Source organism: Petaurus breviceps, unplaced genomic scaffold (genome assembly GCF_028583685.1).
Source record: "Petaurus breviceps papuanus isolate PSGF00001 unplaced genomic scaffold, PetGlider_PUasm1.0 99, whole genome shotgun sequence".
In the NCBI taxonomy this organism is placed as follows: domain Eukaryota; kingdom Metazoa; phylum Chordata; class Mammalia; order Diprotodontia; family Petauridae; genus Petaurus; species Petaurus breviceps.
This window is the reverse complement of record NW_027187465.1, coordinates 1,594,116-1,614,616: the sequence shown is the minus strand read 5'-3', so window position 1 is coordinate 1,614,616 and position 20,501 is coordinate 1,594,116. Positions and strand designations below refer to the sequence as shown.

General features: G+C 43.8%; 1 protein-coding gene across 2 annotated transcripts in view; it reads right to left on the bottom strand.

The window, feature by feature from the left end:
- Nucleotides 1–7,026: 7,026 nt before the first annotated feature.
- Nucleotides 7,027–20,501, bottom strand: part of GAL3ST1 (galactose-3-O-sulfotransferase 1) — a 32,533-nt gene continuing 19,058 nt past the window's right edge. For both annotated transcript variants that reach the window (XM_069081399.1, XM_069081400.1), the window contains exon 3: nucleotides 7,027–8,785. In XM_069081399.1, the coding sequence (XP_068937500.1) occupies nucleotides 7,663–8,785 (1,123 nt within the window). In that variant the 3' untranslated portion in view covers nucleotides 7,027–7,662. The remainder of the gene's footprint in view (nucleotides 8,786–20,501) is intronic.

The following is a 20,501-nucleotide window of genomic DNA, read 5'->3' as shown; positions in this document are numbered from 1 at the left end:
AATGATATGTAGCAATTTAAGGGTTGCAAAGCATTTTACAGATATTATCTTACTTGATCCCCATAACAACCCTAGGAGACACCACTGTTCTACAGAGGAGGAAACTGAAGTAGACTTGCCCAGGATCACACAGTTAGTAAGAGCCTTCAGTCAGATTGGAACTGAAGTCTTTCTGATCCCACACCCTGGGCTATATCCACTGCATCACCTATCTTAAAAAGAGGATGTTTTCAGAGAACCCCCAAAAACTCATGTGAACTGAAAAAGAGGGAAGTGAGTAGAACAGGGGGATGGTTTATGCAACAACATTATAAAGATCTACAGTCCTGAAAGACCTAGGAACTCTGATCAACACAATGACCAGAGGATTGTGATGAAACCTCCTGACAGATAGGTGAAAGACTGAATGAGACTTTGTGTTTTGGATATGGCCAGTGAGAAATTGTATTTGCTTGACTAAACATGTTTGTAACAGGGGTTTTGTCTTTCCTTCTTAATAGTGTGGGGGGAGTGGTCAAAATAATAAAATTTACTTTAAAAAATAGTTAAAAGCTGAGCCTTTACTTCAAGCAGAAATTGGAGCAGGATCATTAAAAGAATATTGCAGCTTCTTGAAGGTCATCCTTCCCTCCTCTCCCTGTTCAACTCAGCCTACTTCTTTGTCTACACACAGACAGGTGTTCGGATACCTGCTAACCTGCTGCTCCTACAGCAGTAGTGATAGAATGAAAGAAAAGAGGGCATAGGGCATGAAGAGTCACAGTTTTGACATTGTCTGTAAACACTGACTTGGCAGTTGGTGCCCAAATATGAGCCCCAAGGTCCAATGACTGATGAGAAAATGTGCTTGACATTCTTGCCGTAAGTCAAACAGAGAAGAGAAGGAAAGTTCAGCTAAAAAGGTCTCCTTGGAAAGATAAATAAAGGAATTGGTAGTCTGTCCAAAGAAAACAAGAAACATCATTTCACTGGCCAAGAGAGTCATCTTATATTGCAGTAATTAAGGTAATACCCATTTTAATAGGTAACATGGGTAAAGCATTTACAATATGAGAGAGCAAGAGAGAGAGAGAGAGAGAGAGAGAGAGAGAGAGAGAGAGAGAGAGAATAATTTGATCTTCAGAGAGATGGTTTCAGAGATAGGAAGGCTTCACATTCCACATCTCACACATATTGGCTGTGTCACCCTAGATAAATTGTTGAACTTGTGATCTCTGGGCAACTCTCTAAGACTACAACTAAAGCTAGTCTGAATTGGTGGAAGGAGTTCTCTATTCCAGTGAAGTTGCAGGTCTGGCACCTGTCCCTAATAATCCAAAGGAGCACCACAAAAATAATTGCTGTAGTAATATCAACATAGCTTACAGAGGATGAAGAACTAGGGAAATTCTATGAAAATCTCAAAATGAAATCAACATGCACATTTATACTTAGTGACTTCACTGCAAAGATGGGAATAGAAAGAACTCAGTGAAAAATATGTTGGAACATATAGACTTGGAATAAGGAATGAAACTTAAAACTTATAAAACTACTGAGAAGTCGAGCATCCTATAAATTATTAATACCTCTTTTCAGGAAAGAACAAAAGATGCTGAACACAGGGATCTCCCAAGTAATATAATAAAAAATCAAGAAATTGATCATATTTTAACTTACAAGACTTGACTCATTACCAATATAATATGACATATGATATAATATAATTGTCATTTCTAAATCAGCTGAGTACCATCCGATCACTAACTCGTTAGAGCAAAGGTCCTTCATCTTTTTTGAGTCATGGACGTCCTTGGCAGTCTAGTGAAACTTATGGATTCCTTTTAAGAATCATGTTTTTTGATGCATAAAATAAAATAGGTAAGATTACCAAGGAAATCCATTTTATTAGAATATAGTTTCAAAAAATAAAAATGTTAAACCAATTTCTGAATCCTGGGCTAAGAACCCTCAAATAGAACAAAGATCAAAATTAGGACAAAGAAAAGGAACAAATATTTATTATCTATTATGTGCCAGACATTTCAATAAACACTTTACAAATATTATCTCATTTGATCCTCACAACAACTCTTGGAGGTAGGAGCTGTTATTATTCCTATTTTATAGTTGAGGAAAGTGAGTCAGACATAGGTTTAAGTGATTTGCCCATTGTCACACAACTAGTAAGTATCTAGGGCCATATTTGAACTTATGTCTTCCTCAGTCCAGGCCCAGATTGTTCCATCTAGCTGCCTTTATTTTAAAATAAAGAATAATAAAGTGGGGAGAAAAACCAGGGGAAGGGGAAGAGAATAAAGAGGATTTTATTAAACTACTTGACTGAGAGAAAAAAAGGGAAACATACAGATAACTACATAAATGGAAAAAATAAAAAGCAACTAATAAGTTAAGCACATCTCCAAAATTAGGCAAAGGGGTAACAAACAAGAAGAGTGAGGCTTATGGGCAAGTGGAAGAGATCCAGTGAGAATAGGGTTGCCTTAATGTAGAATAAACTAAAATAAATGAAGAGATAAAGTACTGTCTTTAAAGAGAAAAAGGAAGGGAGGAATCCTAATTTCAATTTTCAAAAACATTAAAGATAAGTGGAAGAAAATATAAACCTAATTCTCATAGCTTTCAATGTAAATGGATTTAACAATTCAATAAAAATGAAAGAGAGAGAAAACTTGGATAAGGAGAAAAAAAAACCTTACAATATGTTGCCTACAAGAAATACACCTAAAAAAACCCCAACAAACAACAACAAAGACATACATAGAATAAAAAATGTGGGGCTGGAAATTTCTTTTTACTATTCATCAAGTAAAGCCAATAAAGGAGTTACAATTAGGACAAAGCAAAATCATTCACGACATAAAAAGAGATAAACGTGGAAACTATCAACAGAGACTACTGAAACCAAGGTCAGTGGGGGCAGCACTAGAACGTTAGTGCCCCAAGACCCTGAAGTATAAGCTTTTCCCCCTCTTTGTGCATGCCTTGGCCATGTATATTCTCCAGGCATATGCCTCTCCACTTGTGAACTCTATGCATTCATCCTTCCCACTGATGCTGTGTGCATTTGTGGAAGTATGCACTCCAAGTTGACTATGGAGATGTTTGGTTATTACTTTTGCTTTGAGTTCATTATGTCTTATGGATGGCTAGAAATAAGGTAAATACACCAGTGGGCACTCACGAGTGACAGTTTTAAGAGTGAAGTTGCAAAGTACTTTGTACCTAGAGTGGCCTTCAGGTCAAGGGTTTCAATCTGCCAGAGTTGAGAGGAGCACGCCATTGAAATGGATTCCATCTGCTATCATGATGCATGGGTTTCCATATGATACCTCTTACCGCCACCTCTCAGAATCCTTCAAGGCTCAACTCAGGCACCACTTCATGCAGGAAACATTTACTTATAACTTGGCTCAACCTCATAGAATCACAGAAATTTATGAGCTGGAGGGGACCCGCAGTCATCTAGTCTATTCCATACATGAAGGAATCCTCTTAACTGTTGATCACCTTCTCCTCTTGGATGCTGTCTCCCCTCTGGGTTTTTTGTGACACTGATCTTCCCTGGTTCTCCTCCTGCCTGTCTGACCACTTTTTCTCAGTTTCCTATGTTGGACCTTCACAGCCATTAATGGTGGATGGCCCCCAAGGCTCTGTTTCTCCTCTGTCCCCTCTCCTTTGGTGATCTCATCAACTCCCATGAGTACATGTTTACATAGATGTTTATCTTGTTTATATGGATGATTCCCAGATCTAGAGGCAGCTGGCGGCACAGTGGATGGAGTGCTGGATTTGGAGTCAGGAAGACCTGAGCTCAAATCTAGCCCGACACTTTCTAGCTGCATGACTCAGGGCCAGCTACATAACCTCCACTTGCCTCAATTTCCTCAACTATAAAATGAGGATAATAAAAGCACCTACCTCACAGGGTTGCTGTGAGGATAAAATGAGGTCATAGATTTTTAAAAAAATGCTTAGGACAGTGTCTGTCACATAGTAGGTACTCTATAAATGCTTATTCCCTCTGCCTCCCCCATCTATATAGCCAACCCCAGTCAGTCTCCTGAGCTTTTATCTCACATTTCCAACTGCATGTTGGACAATTCAAATCAGTTACCCTGCAGGAATTTCAAACACCACATGTCCAAAATATTATCTTTCTCTGAACTATCACTGGCTTGGATTGTTTCTTTCTTTCTTTTTTGGAAAATGTATCTATTTCATTTTTTTTACAATTACGCGTAAAACAATATTAACATTCATTTAAAAATTTTTGAGTTTCAAATTCTTTTCCTCCCTCCCTCCTTTCCCCTCTCATTTAGAAAACAAGCAATTTGATACAGATGGGTGGTCATGCAAAACATATTTCCATATTAGCCATGTTGTGATGGAAAACACAGACCAAAAGAAAGAAAGAAAGAAAAACCCAAGAAAAATAAAGAAAGTAAAAACAAAGTATGCTTCAATCCACATCCAGATGCCACCCCTTCTTGCTACGGGGGTGGAGAGGATTTTTCATCATGAGTCCTTCAGAATTGTCTTGGATCTTTGTATTGTTGAGAGCAGTTAAGTCATGATCATGGTACAGTATTGCTGTTACTGTGTGTACAATGTTCTCCTGGTTCTGCTCACTTCACATTATCCTACTCAGTTTAGAAATATTGATATCACCCTTAACCCCTCACTCAAACTCACCCCAATCTGTTTCCAAATTTAGTCATTTCTACCTCCTCTGTCTCTATCTCCTCTCCATTCAGTCTCCTCTGGTTCAGACACTCGTCACCTTTCACTGGAACCATTGCAATATCCATCTCATTGCTTTAAGTCTCTCCCCACTCTAATCCATCTTCCACTTAGTTGCCAAAGAGCTTTTCCTAAAGTGTAGATTTAACCTTGTCACACCCTTGTTCAATAAACTCCGATAGCTCCTTATTATCTCCAAGATCAAGCATGCCCAGTTCTTTCAATCAGTCCTCATGCGGCACCATCCTGGCTGCCCCCTATGGATATTCCGCAGTTTTTATCTCCTTCCCAAAATGTGGCACCCAGAAATGAACCCAGTCCTCCAGATGTAGCCTGACCAGAGCAAAGGATCGCAAGCTACCGCCTCCTATTCCTGGCAATTATGCCGCTCTTAATACACTTTAAGATTCCGTTAGGCTTCTTGGCTGCCATGTTGGCTCATATGGAGCTTGTAGTCCACCAGTACCCCAAGATTTTAAAAAATAATCTGCCCGTGGAGGAAAAATGGTAGGAAGTTACCTCCCCCTACTCTACAGATGGTGCCTGGCTCTCCTTGCGCTTCAGGGATTGGACACTAGAGGGTGGTGTTAGGCTGGAGGGGACCTAAGGACCAGGAATGTAGTATTGTCGGCTGGAAACAAACCTTAAATCTCCTCGGGTCCTCCCACCTCTTTATACAAAAGCAAAAAGGGAGAGGGGAAAGGATTTGCCTATGGTCATACAATTAGCAAGAAACAGAGCTTGAGTAGACCCCAGATCTCAGGGCAGGCAGTATGTTACAATGGACAAGGTCCAAAGACTTGGGCTCAAATCCTATCTCTTTAGAGTCCCTTTAACCTTCCTCTCCCTTGGTTTCCTCATCCATAAAGATGACCAGGCTTGACTAGATGATCTCTATGGATCTTTATGACTCTTGCATCCTAAATCGAAGAACTCAGGAATAACTTTTCTATCCCCCCTCCCACAAACCCACAAACTCCTAGGTCTTCAGCAAGGCAGGACAAAGGGACAGTGATCTCTTCCATCCGCTGTCACCTTTACCAAATGCTGACTTCTCATTGACAAGCAAGTAAGCCAAGACCAAGAGCCTCAGCGATAACCGCGGCTCTCAGACCACCAATTCCAGCCTGAATCTCAGAAGGGTCATCCAGAAAAGTAGCCCTTGTGGAGATGTGACCTGGCGAGTGCTTCTGCAGCCCTGACTCCCCAACAGCCTCGGCTACTGAGGACCCCACCGCTCAAGTCCCCGGTCCTGTCCGATGGATCGGCATCAGAGATGGATTTGGTTTCCTAGATGGAGATCACACTAAAGGAGAAACAGTTCCATGTTTTACTGTGGAATCCCAAGGACCACTTTGCATCTGACTTCTGGCTTAAAGCCCCTGTTAGAATGGCAGCTCCTTGAGAGCGGAGACCCCCTGTCCTTTCAGTTCTGCAAGATTGCATTCTGGGAGGGCAATCTGCATGGAGTGGCCAGGGGCATAATGGGAGCTGGTACTCCTTCCACAGCCTTCTCCCCTAGAGAACCCCCACCCCCAAAGGGGGACCCCTCCTCTCATAGGTGAGTTCCTCCCAGAATTTCTCTTCTGAGGAAGCCCCGAGGTGAGTTATCCTGCACTCTACTCTCAGCTCTGCTCCCGCTTCCCCAACAGGCCACTGCATGGTCCTCTCCCCCTCCCCCCTTCACCTCCCTTTTATGTGAGCATTAGAATGTGAGCTCCTTGAGGGCAGGGACTCATTTAGCCCGGTGCCTGGTACACAGTAGGTGCTTAATAAATGTGGGCTGACTAGTGGCTTCTCTGGTCTACTGCTTAGAGCTGTGTTTCTAACTCAAGAAGCTAAGTCACAAAGGGACTGCTGGATCCTTCCCAAGGACGAAGAGGCCCCATAGCAGCTGAGTTTGATGGTGACCCAGAGAAACACCAGCAGACAGCAAGATGGCAGAGAAGATAGGTGAGCAGAGAATGCCCAGTGGTGTGTGACCGCGGCACCCGATGACGGCCCCAGGGGAGCAGATATATCAGCAGCTCTGAAGGAAGAAAGCAGGAGCAGCAGCAGCAGCCCCAGAATGGGGTGTTACTGGAAGGATCCAAGGAGATCGCCTGTGTAAATCACACTCCTAGTGTTAGCTATTGTTACGATTATTCCTGTCATTATTGTATTGGGCACATGTATTCCCTGGCCGCCTGCGTGGCTTCTCCTACATGTGCTGTTCTGGCCATATGTGCTGCCTCTCTCTCCATTGTTGAGGAAGTCTAAGGAAGCAGACCCCTACCCATAGGCTAATTTTCTTTATCATTTATTTTGTTATTATATTTAATTAAATATATTTTGTTTTGGCTTAATGTGCCCTCTGATTGATCTAGTAAGAGGAATATCACTGGGGGCTCAGTGAGCTACCCGTTTGAATGGACCTTGACTCAAAGTGTACTATAAGCCTGTAGTAGCTTTTGGAGGGCCCCAAAGAAAGACACACACTCTTGGACGTCTCCAGAGACGGACGTTAGCATTTCCTATTGTGCCCCAGCCCCCATCAGTGACTAGGGAGACCAAGGAACAAAAATACAAACAACAAATCCCTTCGCTTCAAAGGGACAGGGGGGGAATATATAACATTCTTTTTTTTTCCTTTTATCTTTTTAAATAAAAAAAAATTTTACAATTAGTCAAATACTACTCTTGGTTAAGGGTGTCCCGTGCCCAGTCTCTTCTGTCCTGGGTGTCTGAGGGCTCAGCCTTGGCCCTCCCTGATGTAGGTCTCACCTCCCCGCAGGCTCAGAGTTGAAGTTCAGTCTTGCCGAGGTGGCCTCCCCGAGGGCCCTACCATCTCCGTTCCTGAGAGGAAAGATCCAGGTAGGAGCACTGGAGGAGGCTGGGAGAGTCCCAGGAGAGCGGGCAGGCAGTCTGGGGGCTGCCCCATCACCATCGAAGAAACTCCCTGATATACTTGAGCAGCCGGATGACCCAGAGGTTGACCCCGAGGTCAATGAGGTACTGGATCTCGGGGGTCAGCATCTTGCGGCACAGCTGCTGGTGCCGCTGGCTGATTCGCTTCTTCAGGTTGTAGCCCAGGATGGTCTTGGTGCCGAGCGGCTGCCAGGGCTGCATGGACGACTCCTGGATGGCCTCGGCGTCCACGGCCCGGCCGCCGTCGATGCAGATGCTCCGCATGCGCTCGTTCTCCCGCCGCAGGGAGGCCACCTCCCGGGCCATGCGCTGGCGCCCGAAGGCCTCCACCTTGCGCCAGAAGCTGGCGTTGAAGTGGCGGTAGAGGAGCGCGTCCAGCTGGTTCCAGGCGGTGGCCCGCCGGTAGAGCTCCCCGCTGAGCTGGGGCACCGCGGAGGCCCGGCGGGCGTTGAGCTTGAAGTACAGGATGTCCTCGAGCTCCCAGCACAGCAGGTCCTTGAGCAGCACCAGGGACTCGTCGAAGTACTCCTGCAGCATGACCAGGTGGAACCTCTGCTCCACCTCGCGGATGTGCTCGGCCACCTGCGGGCTGCGCGGGTCCAGCCCGCTGTCGTAGCCCAGGTCGAAGAAGAGCAGGTTGCGCAGGTAGTGCGCGTTGAAGCCGCTGGGGTCGTAGTAGCGGTGGGGGTCCTGCAGGAAGGCGGCCAGCTTGTTGCGGCCCGTCAGCCGCCACGTGAAGGGCACCACCATGCCGAAGTAGTGGAAGGACGACTCGAAGAGGTGCGCGGGGTCGCGCAGCACCGTGATGAAGGCGGCGTCGGGGGCCACCAGGCCGCGCACCTCGGGGTAGCGGAAGCGCATGTGGTTGCAGATGATGTTGAAGCAGTCCCCGGGCTGGTAGTTGTGCACCAGGCTGCGCTTGAAGAAGGCCGGGTAGTTAAAGTCGTTGTAGCCGCTGGGGAAGGCGAACTTGAGATTGTGCTTCTGACCGAAGCGGAAGAGGATGTTGAGAAGGGTGCTGCTGGCCGTCTTGTGGGTCTTCATGAACACGATGTCCGTCTTGGGCCGGCAGGAGCCCTCGCTGCTGCTGTTGACGGGCGGCGTCGGCGGAGAACAGGAGGTTTCAGCTGGGGGCCTGCGAAGAGGGAAGAATGGGGAGAGCGTGAGGGACGGAGCCATGCCCCGGGACTCGGGGTCTGGGGCCACATTTCGGGGCCTCTCTGGAACTGTCTCCTCATCCGAGAGAGGCCGGACGGCGTGGGGAAAGGAGAGATATGCGTTGGAATCCAGCAGTGCCCCTCCTTTCCAGCTCCCCGTTATGGACTGGCTTCTCCCATTAAAATGGATACTCTTCAAGGACAGGGACTCTGTTGTTTGCTGGTGTTTGTACCCCAGGGATTAGCACAGTGCGTCAAGCTTAGTAAACTCTTAAAATGCTCTATCTGCTTTCTCTTCTGTCCATCCATCCATAGCTATCTAGATAACTGTCTGTCCCCTCCACCCATCTATTCATCCATCATCCAGTCAGCCATCCATCCATCCATCTAGCTATCTAGACAACTACCTATCAGTCTGTTCATTCATCCATCCATCTATTTAACCACCCACCCATCCTTCCTTCATCCATCCATCCATCTACCTACTAAATATCTATCCATCCATATAACCATTATCTGTCTAAATATGTCTGTCCATCCATCCATTTATCCCTCTATCCATTCATCTGTCCATCTATCATCTGTCTATATAGATATCCATTCATCCATTTAGCTATCCAGATATCCACCATCTGTCTATTCATCCATCCATCCATCCATTTATCTAGATATTCACCCATCTTCCTTTCCCTATCTGTTCATCCATCCATTCATCTATTTTTCTATCCATCCTACCAAACATTATCCAGAGCTATCTAGATAGCTGTCTGTCAGTCCACCATCTATCCATCCATGATTCATCCATCTATTCATTCATTCATTCTAAATTCATCTAGATATCCATCTATCATCTACCTATCCATCCATCATCTATCTACCTATCCATCCATCCATCATCTGTCCATGTCTATCTATCCATCTATCTATCATCTATCTATCTATCCGTCTGTCTGTCTGTCTCTATCTCTCTCCATCTATCTATCTATCTCTCTATCTATCTATTGTCCATCTCTCTATGTAGCTATTCATTCCATACATTGATCTATTCATTCATTCATTCATTCATCTAGATATCCATCGATCTACCTATCCATCCATCCATTATCTGTCCATATCTGTCTATCTATCTATCTATCTATCTATCTATCTATCTATCTATCTATCTATCTATCTATCTATCATCTATCTATCTCTATCTCTCTATGTAGCTAGCTAGCTATCCATCCATATAGCTAGCTAGCTATTTATCTCTAACATTTACTAACCATATAACAACAAGCAAGCAGCTTAACTTCTCTGAGCCTTAGTTTTCTCATCTGTAAAATGGGAATAATAATGGCTTAAGCACTGACTTCATATAGTGTCTGTGAAGCTCAAATGGGACAGGGTATGTGGAACAGGAAGCCAGAGGCCAACCCCTGCTGGTGGGTGGGAAACCCCCCAGCGTTCCTTTGCTTGGTCCCCTGAGGAGCTTCCCTGGAAGCCTGTGACTAACAAAGCAATCTCCCTGCCCGAGGGAAGGCCCAGTGTGGCTCATTGTGTTTACTAGCTTCACCACATGCCACTAATATTGGCATTACTCTGTTGTTTCATCTTGGCACATCATTGCATGGTGTCATACCAAGTAGATTTGTGGGACAGAGTCACCAGGAATCAATATTGATTGGGAAGTGAGAAAGGAAGGAAGGAAGCAGCAGTATCAGACACAGATGTGACCGTGAGAAAGTGAGTCATGCTGGGTCCACACAGTCCCCAGTCGTGTATGTGGGTCTAAGCTGCTTCAAGAGTTTATGATCTTTTTTTAACCCGAGAACTCATAGGAGTATTTTAGGAGTAGAAGCAGATATTAAAAATAAGGACATTAAAAGGAAATGTCAAGGAATTAGGAGAATTCAGAGTAACAGATAGCAGGGTCAGAGTTGATTGGATCATTCAAAAACACCCAGTACAGAGAGTAGGAGACAGTATCTGGGGAGAGGTCTACACATCCCCTTGGATAGAGAAGGACTTGGCCAAGAGATCAGAGGCCTTAGTAAACAAAGATTGCCCAACAGATTCCAAAGCATATTTGGAGGAGAAAGGACCCAAAGCCGATGCTTGAGTGATCTACATTAGAGAGGGATGGCTCACTCCTGAACCTTCTACCACCAGAGAGAGCCCTACAGCTTTCCTAGGCCTCAGGCTCAAGCTGGCTCCTAGACCAGAGAAACGCCAATGGGGGCGAGGCCACAGTTTGATATTTCATAGCAGAAAGTTCTACTGGACCAAGCTGGGAAACTCTTCTCAAGAGGACCCATGTCCTCTACCTTGGGAAACCTGGATTGGCCCAGTGCCCATCACTTTATGGAAATGGTTCTCAAAGCGCTGTCCAGAGACCTCTTCAGGGAGCCATGAGGGCAGAGCTATTTCATAATGATACTGAGATTATTTGCATATTAAGTTATCTTGTCTCTTTTCTAACTACTTATCTGTGGAAGGTTGGGTTTTCCATATACTTCGACCAAACAACAGATTGCAACAGACTGAATACAGAAGCAGACAGGAGAATATAGCTACCTTCTATAAGACATACTAAAGAAATTTGCAAAAATATGTAAAACAATGCCATTTTCTCACTGATATTTTTTGCTTGGGAAAATATATGTTTTTGCTAAATTTGTTATTTTTATTAACATCTAATGGTTTTGTTATTGTTATTTTTACCATGTTATGTTTTAATTTCTAATATGGTAAATATGGATAGGTGGTTAGGGGTGCCACAGTGCACAAGGCTTCCAATCGGGGAGATTTATCTTCATAGATTTAAATCTGACCTCAGACATTTACTAGCTGTGTGACCCTGGGCAAGTCACTTCATCCTGTTTGCCTCAGTCTTCTCATCTATAAAATGAGCTGGAAAAGGAAATGGCAAACACTTCAGTATCTTTGCCAAGAAAAACCCAAATGGGGTCACAAAGAGTCAGATAAGAGACTGAAAAATGACTAATACCTGAAATGTGGATAGATATTACCCCCACAAACAAAAGCTTCTTGAGATCCTCAATGATTTTCTTTTTCTAGGCACTTAGGGGTAAGTGACTTGCCCAGGGTCACATAGCTAGTAAGTGTCTGAGGCTGAATTTGAACTCAAGTCCAGTGTTCTATCCACTGTGCCACCTGGCTACCCCAGGTCCTTAATGATTTTTTTTCTTTTTCTCTTTTTTTTTCTTTATTAATTTGTTTGTTTACTTTTAGTTGACAAGATTCAGTTCCACAATTCCTTGAGTTTCAAATTTTCTCCTTAATGATTTTTAAGAGTGTAAAGGTATCCTCAGACCCAAACATTTGAGAATTGTTGTATTATTGGTCGCTGACCTAGAAAAAAGGGGTAAGTTTATAGGGAACCTCCAGCTATGGGGCCTATATGGGGCTTAGGGTCTACAGACCTGCTTGATAGAATGTTAGATTCATCTGCAAAACTTTGAGAATTATTTTGGTGGCCATGGAGCTGCTGGACAAAACTTCTCAGAAAGGTCACAGAGCAAGGGACAAGCCTATGACAGTGGACCCATGGACACCCACCAGCATCAGGTGACCACCAGGACAGCCAGATTGCATCCCGTTAGAGCTGCCAGGAAGGGGGTCACAGGAAGGGGGAACATGCCTGTGAGAGGGTATCTTTCATGCCCCAAAAGCCCAGGGTGCAATGCGACCAGCATTGGGAAAAGGAGACCAGACAAGAGAAGCAGAAGGGAGATTTCATCATCGGCCCCCTGGTTCTGCTCTTTCAGTTGCTCACTCCAGAAGTGCCAGTGGGGATGGATGATGCCACTGCTATGCTGGCACACAAAGGGCTGGCCTGCCCCAATCACTTTTTTTTTTTAAAGCAATCGGGGTTAAGTAACTTGCTCAAGGTTACACGGCCAGTTATTATTTCTGGGTGTGGTGCTGAGTATCTGAGCCCAGATTTGATCCAGGTTATCCCAACACTGGAGCCGGTGCTCTTACTCGCTGAGCCACCTGGCTGCCCCTAAGCAATTGGGGTTGAGTAACTTGCTCAAGGTTACACGGCCAGGTGTTTCTGGGTGGGTGCTAAGTGTCTGAGCCTGGGATTCGATCTCCAGGTCTTCTCAACACTGGAGCCGGTGCTCTTACTCGCTGTGCTACCTGGCCGCCCCACCCCAATCACTTTCTAAGAGAAATTTATAGCCTTCCAAAGGGTTTGGATGGATGGAACCAAGAAAATGACAGCCAGGATGACAGGAAAACAGGAAGAACAACATTCACAAAGCAATTTTAATAAACAGGACCTCAAATAAAAGAGATGAGAAGAGCCCTCCCCCCTTACAGACCACAGATGTGGACATCACCTATAATGGCAGATTTTTCCTATTATATTGGTAGGGTTTTTTTTCCACATTTTTTCTCTTTGCATTTTAAATTTTTCCTTTATTTGAAAAATAATTCTTGGGGGCAGGGCCAAGATGGTAGAGTAGAAACAGGACTTCCCCAGGGCTCCAGCTTCCACCTCCTCCAACACATGTAAAAAATGACTCTAAACAAATTTTAGTGTTACAGAACCCACAAAGTGACAGAGAGAAACAAATCTCCCACTGAAGGCAGGCCAGCAGGAAGGGGCTATCGCACCAAGCTGGGAGCTGAGTGCAGTCCTATATGAGCCATGTGGGTTTTGGTCTCAGGGCAGCCCCAACCAGCAGCAGCCAGAGCAGACTTCAGGAGAGTGAAGCACCAGCAGCTGTGGCAGTTTCCAGACTTCTCAACCCATAAACGCCAAAGACAAAGTAAAAGGTCAGTGTGAAACTCTATAGGAGCAGGGGTGGACGAAAGAGAGAATCCGGCCCTTGCCCCTGGGGTGAAAAGTGGCGGAGGTGTGGTGGCTGTGCCCCATGGCTACCTCAGGAGCTCCTGGCCTGCAGATTGTAGGGGGACCAAGCGACCATTCAGAGGGTAGTCACTCTTGCTTTGTCCTGCTTGGATCTGGATCGAGTTCTTGGGTGGAGGTCCTGGGGTGTGTGGCCAGGTGCCAGAGCCTGTGGGAGCTGCAGATAGGGTCCCCTCCTAATTGCTCTGGAATCTGCAAAAACCCCAGCGATTTGAGACCAAGCTCTCTCCATTCTGAAAGCAGAGTTCTACCATGGCAAAGAGTTCAAAAGTCAAGTAATTGATTGGCAACATGAGCAAGCAGAGGAAATGCAATCCTACCAGAGATTCCTTTTTTGGGAACAAAAAGGATCAAAGCATGGAATGGGAGGAAGACAATGAATCAGAACTTCTGCATCAAAAGCTCCCAAGAAAAATATGAACTGGTTACGGGCCATGGAGGAGCTCAAGAAGGATTTTGAAAACCAGTTAAGAGAAGTGGAGGAAAAATTGGGAAGAGAAATGAGAATGATGCAAGAAAATCATGAAAAGAGAGTCAAGAAGACTGAAGAAAATAACACCTTAAAAAATAGATTAACTCAAATGGCAAAAGAGGCCCAAAAAGCCAATGAGGAGAAGAATGCCTTAAAGAGCCAAATTTGCCAGATGGAAAAAGAATTTTTTAAATCTTGAAAAAGATCCCAAAAAGAAAATGCCTAGGAATATTATAGTCAAATTCCAGAGTGCCCAGGTCAAGGAAAAAATACTGCAAGTGGTCAGGAAGAAACAATTTGAGTATTGTGGAAACACAATCAGAATAACACAAGATCTAGCAGCTTCTACATTGAGGAATAGAAGGGCTTTGAAATATGATATTCCGGAGGTCAAAGGAGCTAGGATTAAAAACAAGAATCACCTACCCAGCAGTATAATGCTTCAGGGGAAAATATGGTCATTCAATGAAATAGAGGATTTTCAAGCATTCTTGATGAAAAAACCAGAGCTGAACAGAAAATTTGATTTTCAAATACAAGAAGCAAGAGAAATATGAGAAGGTAAACAGGGAAAAGAAATCATAAGGAACTTATTAAAGTTGAACTATTTACATTCCTACATGGAAAAAATGATAACTGTTTTTCTCAGTATGAGGACAGTTGAAGGGAATATATATGTGTATATATGTATATATACATATATATGTATGTATAGGAGGGCGTAGGTGTGTATAAATATATATGTGAGGGTGTGCATATGTGTGTACATGTATACATAGATAGAAGGCACAGGATCAGTTGAATAGGAAGGGATGATATCTAAAAAATAAAATTAAGACATGAGAGAGGAATATATTGGGAGAAGGAGAAAGGGAAAGATAAATTAGGGTAAATTATCTCATATAAAAGAGGCAAGGAGAGAGCAGATTGGAGGAGGGGATATCCTGTGGGACTGCTATTTTGGGGCGGTGGGTAGGGAAAAATGGGGAGAAAATTTGTAACTCAAAATCTGGCAGAAATGAATGATGTAAATCAGAAGTTAATAAAGCATTTGAAAAATAAATAAAAGAGGCAAGAGAAAATGGTTACAATGAAGGGGAAGAGCAGGAAGGCAAAAGGGAATGGGACAACCTTACTCTCATTGAATTTGTCTTAAGGAGGGAATAACACACACTCAACTGGGTATCTTACCCTACAGGAAAATAAGAGGAAGGGGATAAGAGGGGGGATGATAGAAGGGAGGGTAGATTGGGGGAGAGGGTAGTTAGAAGCAAACACTTTTGAAAAGGGACAGGGTCAAAGTAGAAAATAGAATAAGGGGGAGTGGGATAGGATGGAGGGAAATATAGTTAGTCTTTCACAATATACCTACTATGGAAATGTTTTGTGTAACTACACATGTACAGCCTATGTTGAATTGCTTATATTTCCAGTGAAGGTGGGTGAGGAGGGAAGAAGGGAAAAAATCTGGAACTCAAAGTTTTAAAGGTGTGTATATATATATTTCCATATTAGCCATGTTACAAAAATAAGGTAAAAAAAATAATTCTTTAACCAAGAAGACCTGAACCCATATTTAGCTTCAGACATTTATTAGATGTGTGAGCCTAGGCAAATAAAAAGGTGAAAATCTGTCTCAGTTTCTTTGTCTGTGAAATGGGTATGATAATAACATGTCCCATGAAGGACTGTGATGATGCTCTAATGAGATAATAAATGTAAAGTGCTTACTCAGCACAATGCCTGGCACATAGTAGGTGCCTAATAAATGTTTGTCCCCTCCCTCCCCACCCAAGGTACCAGGAAGTAAGACCCAGTGTGTGCTGATCCACCCCTACAAGTTATTCATGACTCTGGACAATAGTCAGTCCAAAAGTATCTATTAAGGACCTACTATGTGTAGGCACTGTGTTAAAGGCTGGAAACACAAAAAGAGGCAAAAGACAGTGTCTGCCCTCAAGGAGCTCCTAGTCTAATGAGGGAGACAACAAGCAGGCATCTGTGTACCAACAAGTTGGAGAAAGGATCAATGGGAAATAATCACTACAGGGAAGGCATTAGCCCCCAGGGGATCAGGAAAAGCTCCTGCTAGAAGGTGGGATGTTAATTAGGACTTAAAGGAAGCTTCCTCCTTCACTTTCTTCCTTCCTTTCTTTCCTTCTCTCTTTCTTGCTCCCTCCCTCCTTTCTTTCTTGCTTCCTTTCTCTTTTCCTCTTCCTCCCTCCCCCTCCCTTCTTTCTTTTCCTTTATTTCTTTTTTCATTCAAGTTTATTTTATTAAAATCAAAGCACTACAGTCTGCCAAAAACAAAACATTCCATACATAACAGCAACAAAGACTACTGTATCACATTCCTTCACAATAAATTAAGTGATTCTTCCATGAAGAAAGAAATCTGTAATCTAATTGGCTAGCATTACTCAGGAACGAAATCCATCAGTATGTGAATTACGGCACATTAATTTTACTCCCAGTGTTATAGGTGCAATCAGTTTGTAAAAAGACATTAAATAGAAATTTACACAATGTTATAAAATGTTTAAAAATATGTACATCTTTCCCTCCCTCCCTTCCTTCCTTCAATGAAAGAGACATTGGAAGAGATAGATTATAAAAGCATGTAACAATAAATTATTTTTAAAAGAATACCAAGTACAAGGCAGTAAAAGGAAGCTGCCCCTTTCTGCTACTCCAAGTTAATGAGTCTCACTTAGAGAATGGAAGAGTGAATCCTCTCCTCTCCACCTCCCACCCCACCACACACACACTTCATACTCTAAATGTAGCCACCATGAGTAACATTAACTCCAGGGCTCAAGAAGGCACCAGGAGAGAACTGGGCAAACACAGTCAGGGAATGAAAGTATTTAGACTTCTCTCTGGCTGGAAGAAAAACTGAAAGACCCTACAGAGCTCCTCCTCCCAAGAGCCCTGACAGAAACAAACTGGTGTTCATTGTGAGACCTTCAATGAGGAGGCAGAGTTGGGCTGAGAAGTTGTTCAGCGGACACACACTGCAGCCAACCCCCAGAGAGCAGCTCTGGGTCTGTGGAGAGATGGGGCAAGTGGCCATTTAGAGAGCGCCCCCTAGGCTTCCGGCGGTTCCTACAAAGACAATTCACTGCAGCCACTCACTGGCCATAGGTCAGTCAATCAACACTAACACTATTTGCCAGGCACTGTGCTATATACAAATGTTACCTTGCTTCTCAAAACAACCTTGGGAAGGATTTGCTATTATTAGCCCCATTTTACAGATGAGGAAACTGAGGCAGACAGAGAGCAAGTGACTTGCCCAGGTCACACAGCAGGGGAGAGTCTGAGGTCAAATTCAAACTCGGGTCTTAGTGACTCCAGCCCAGTGTTCCACCTCTGTGCCACTCACCATCTCCTGCAACATAGCAAGCATACATCCATCTATTAGTTCTGTATTGTCTTGTGGTTTGTTGGTGTATGAATCCTGGTCACGCTATCCTGCAGGAAACCCATGCTAATACTTTGCTTAATGCTTATATTAATAAGCTTGGTTAATTCTTATGTATATTTGCCTGCTCTCTCTGGGATGCCTATACTCCTGTGATACCAGTATGTCATATACCCCATATTTAATTTAGATCTGGAGTCCTTGTAATGGGAATGTAAAGGGAATGTAAATTTAAGATCTTCCCTGCCCCTAGGCTTAAGTGCACATGGAGCCTGTGGTGGGAGGTTTGTTTTTCAGGAGATACTTTGTGATTGGCCAGTGGGTCAAGAAGGTTGTTACATTCTCTGAGCCAGGAGAAGGCTATATAAACCCTGATGTGAGGCTTTGTTTTGGGGCTCACTTTGAGAAGTGTTGTGTGATTTGACCAGACAAGACTCTGGGCAGCCATTGAGAGCTCCCCGGCTTTGAAAACCCAGATGTTGGTGCTTCCCTCTCTGGTAACTGATTAGGTATGGATGTAATGGTTGGACAGTTGGAAGCCTGTCTGCCGATCTGTTTGTTTCTCTGTCTGGTAATTTCTGCTTGTGACCTCTGTAAACTCTGAAGTTTGGGGTGCTGACTTTTTCCCCTGAACTAGGTAAATGATATGTTTGATTGATTAAAGCAAGATTGTTAACCCATTTTGAGTTGCTTTCCTTTAGAAGAGCAGATCTAGGAACCTGTGTTGGCAGCCACCCTGGGGATGCTGGGGTGCTTGCTGCAATAGTCCCAGAGGTAAGTGATGCTTTGCTATCAAATATGTATTCCAGGCATTGTGTGAAGCCACTAAGAAATGCAGCTATAGTCTCTGCCTTTGGGGAGCTCACAATCTGATGGGGCAGGCAATATACAGAAAAACAATACACAAAGAGCTATAGGCAGGAACAATCAGCAGAAATCTCAGAGGGAAGGCATGAAAATTAGGGGGTGGCAGGAAGGAGGGAATTCCAGGGATGGGGGATGGGAGATGAAAATGCCAGGAGATGAGGGATGGAGCGTCTCATGTGATGAAGCCAGTGTCACTTTGTACTGGACTGTGGTGATTGAACATATGTTGATGTTTCTTTGCACTGGTAGCACTCTGAGATGATTACCTGGGATGCTTTAATTTTAAGGGTTAATTATCCTTGTTCCACTAAATGTTAAGATTTATTTTGAAGCTATGGTATGTAAATTGCTGGTATCAAGCATACTGTAGCTGATTTTGCAAGGAAATTTCTGCATCTAGAGAGGAAGATAAAAGGGTGCTAGAGTCTTATCCCTCATGATAAGATACTCCCTCAGCTTTCCTCAACTCAATCCCCTGGGGAATTCCCTAACCTTAGACTATGACTGACCAACTAGCTAGGCTAAGTTTAAGTAGGTTAGGGGGTCAGTGTCCCCCAAAGCACGGCCTTCTGGGGGATTTTAAACCAGAGGGTGGTCTATGAGTCCCAGGGGGACCATATGGGACTCTTCAAGAAAGAGGGATTCACTCGAATGTCAAGGGATTGTCTTGCTGACAACTTCAAGTTCAACTCTCTTCTAGCATGGGATATTTGAAAGTTTCATATGTGTTTTTGACTTCCCAAGAATCCTTTGCATTTTATGTATTTTCTGTGGAGTGAAATAAAGACTTCTCATCAGCTGATATGTATGCACCATATTGAGGGCAGGTATGAATGAATGAATGAATGAATGGAAAAATATGGATTAAGCACTTACTATTTGCCAAGCACTGAGGATACAGATACAAATGCAAAACCAAGCCCTAGCCTCAAGAAGTTTCCATTCCAATATAAGAAGATAGCTCTCTCCTACTTCTCCAAGCTGCTTACACCTTACTTTCCACCAGGTACTCTGACTTCCATGACACCGACCTCCTGGATGTTCCATGAACAGATCCTTCATCTCTGGGCTCTCAGCATTGTCTCTGGCTGTCCCCCACGACTGAATGCTCTTCCTCCTCTGCTCCAACCACTGACCTCTCCAAGTTCCTTTAAGTCCCAACTAGATTCCACCTTTTACAGGAAGCCTGTCCCAATCCCTCTTCATTCCAGTGCCTTTCCTCTCCTCATTATTGCCAATTTATCATGTCTAAAGTTTGCTTCTTACATATCTGTGTTGTCTCTCCCATTAGATTTAACATTCCTTGAGGACACAGACTATTTTTTATCTCTTTTTGTATCCCCAAAGCTTAGCACAATGCCAGGCACATAATAAATGTTGACTGATTGATTGGTTAAGGTTTACAAACTGGAAAACAGGGGAGAGGGTATGATGCATGATGAAACGTGAGGAGGCCAGGCAGGAAGTGAAGCATGGCTGGGGCTGGGGCTAGGTCCAGGTGACCATGACAACTACCAATTAGAGCAGCACAGTCTCAGGATGGAGACGGCTTAATCCTAGCAACCAAAAGTTGACCACTCAGTGCTGTACTAGCTGAAATTGCCAAGAGATTCAGCTGGGGAACTGTGGATGATCCATGGCCCCAAAGACAGAGCTTCAACTCTACAGAGATGGCGTCCTTTGATCCAATGGCTGACTTAAAAAAAAAAAAGTTGCTTCCTATGGATAAAAAATAATGTTTCTATAAACATCTAAAGATATTTTTATATTTATCATTTATATGTATATGTGTATATACATATATATACATATATATGGAGAGAGAGAGAGAGAGAGAGAGAGAGAGAGAGAGAGAGATGGAGAATCTACTTCAATGGGTTGATGGGTTTTGTTGGATTTTTTTCCCTTCTTCCACTTTTTAAAAGAATTCTCAGCACTGACCCTGGAGTCAGGAGGACCTGAGTTCAGATCTGGCCTCAGATGCTTGATACACTTACTAGCCATGTGACTTTGGGCAAGTCACTTAACCCCAACTGCCCTCCAAAAAGC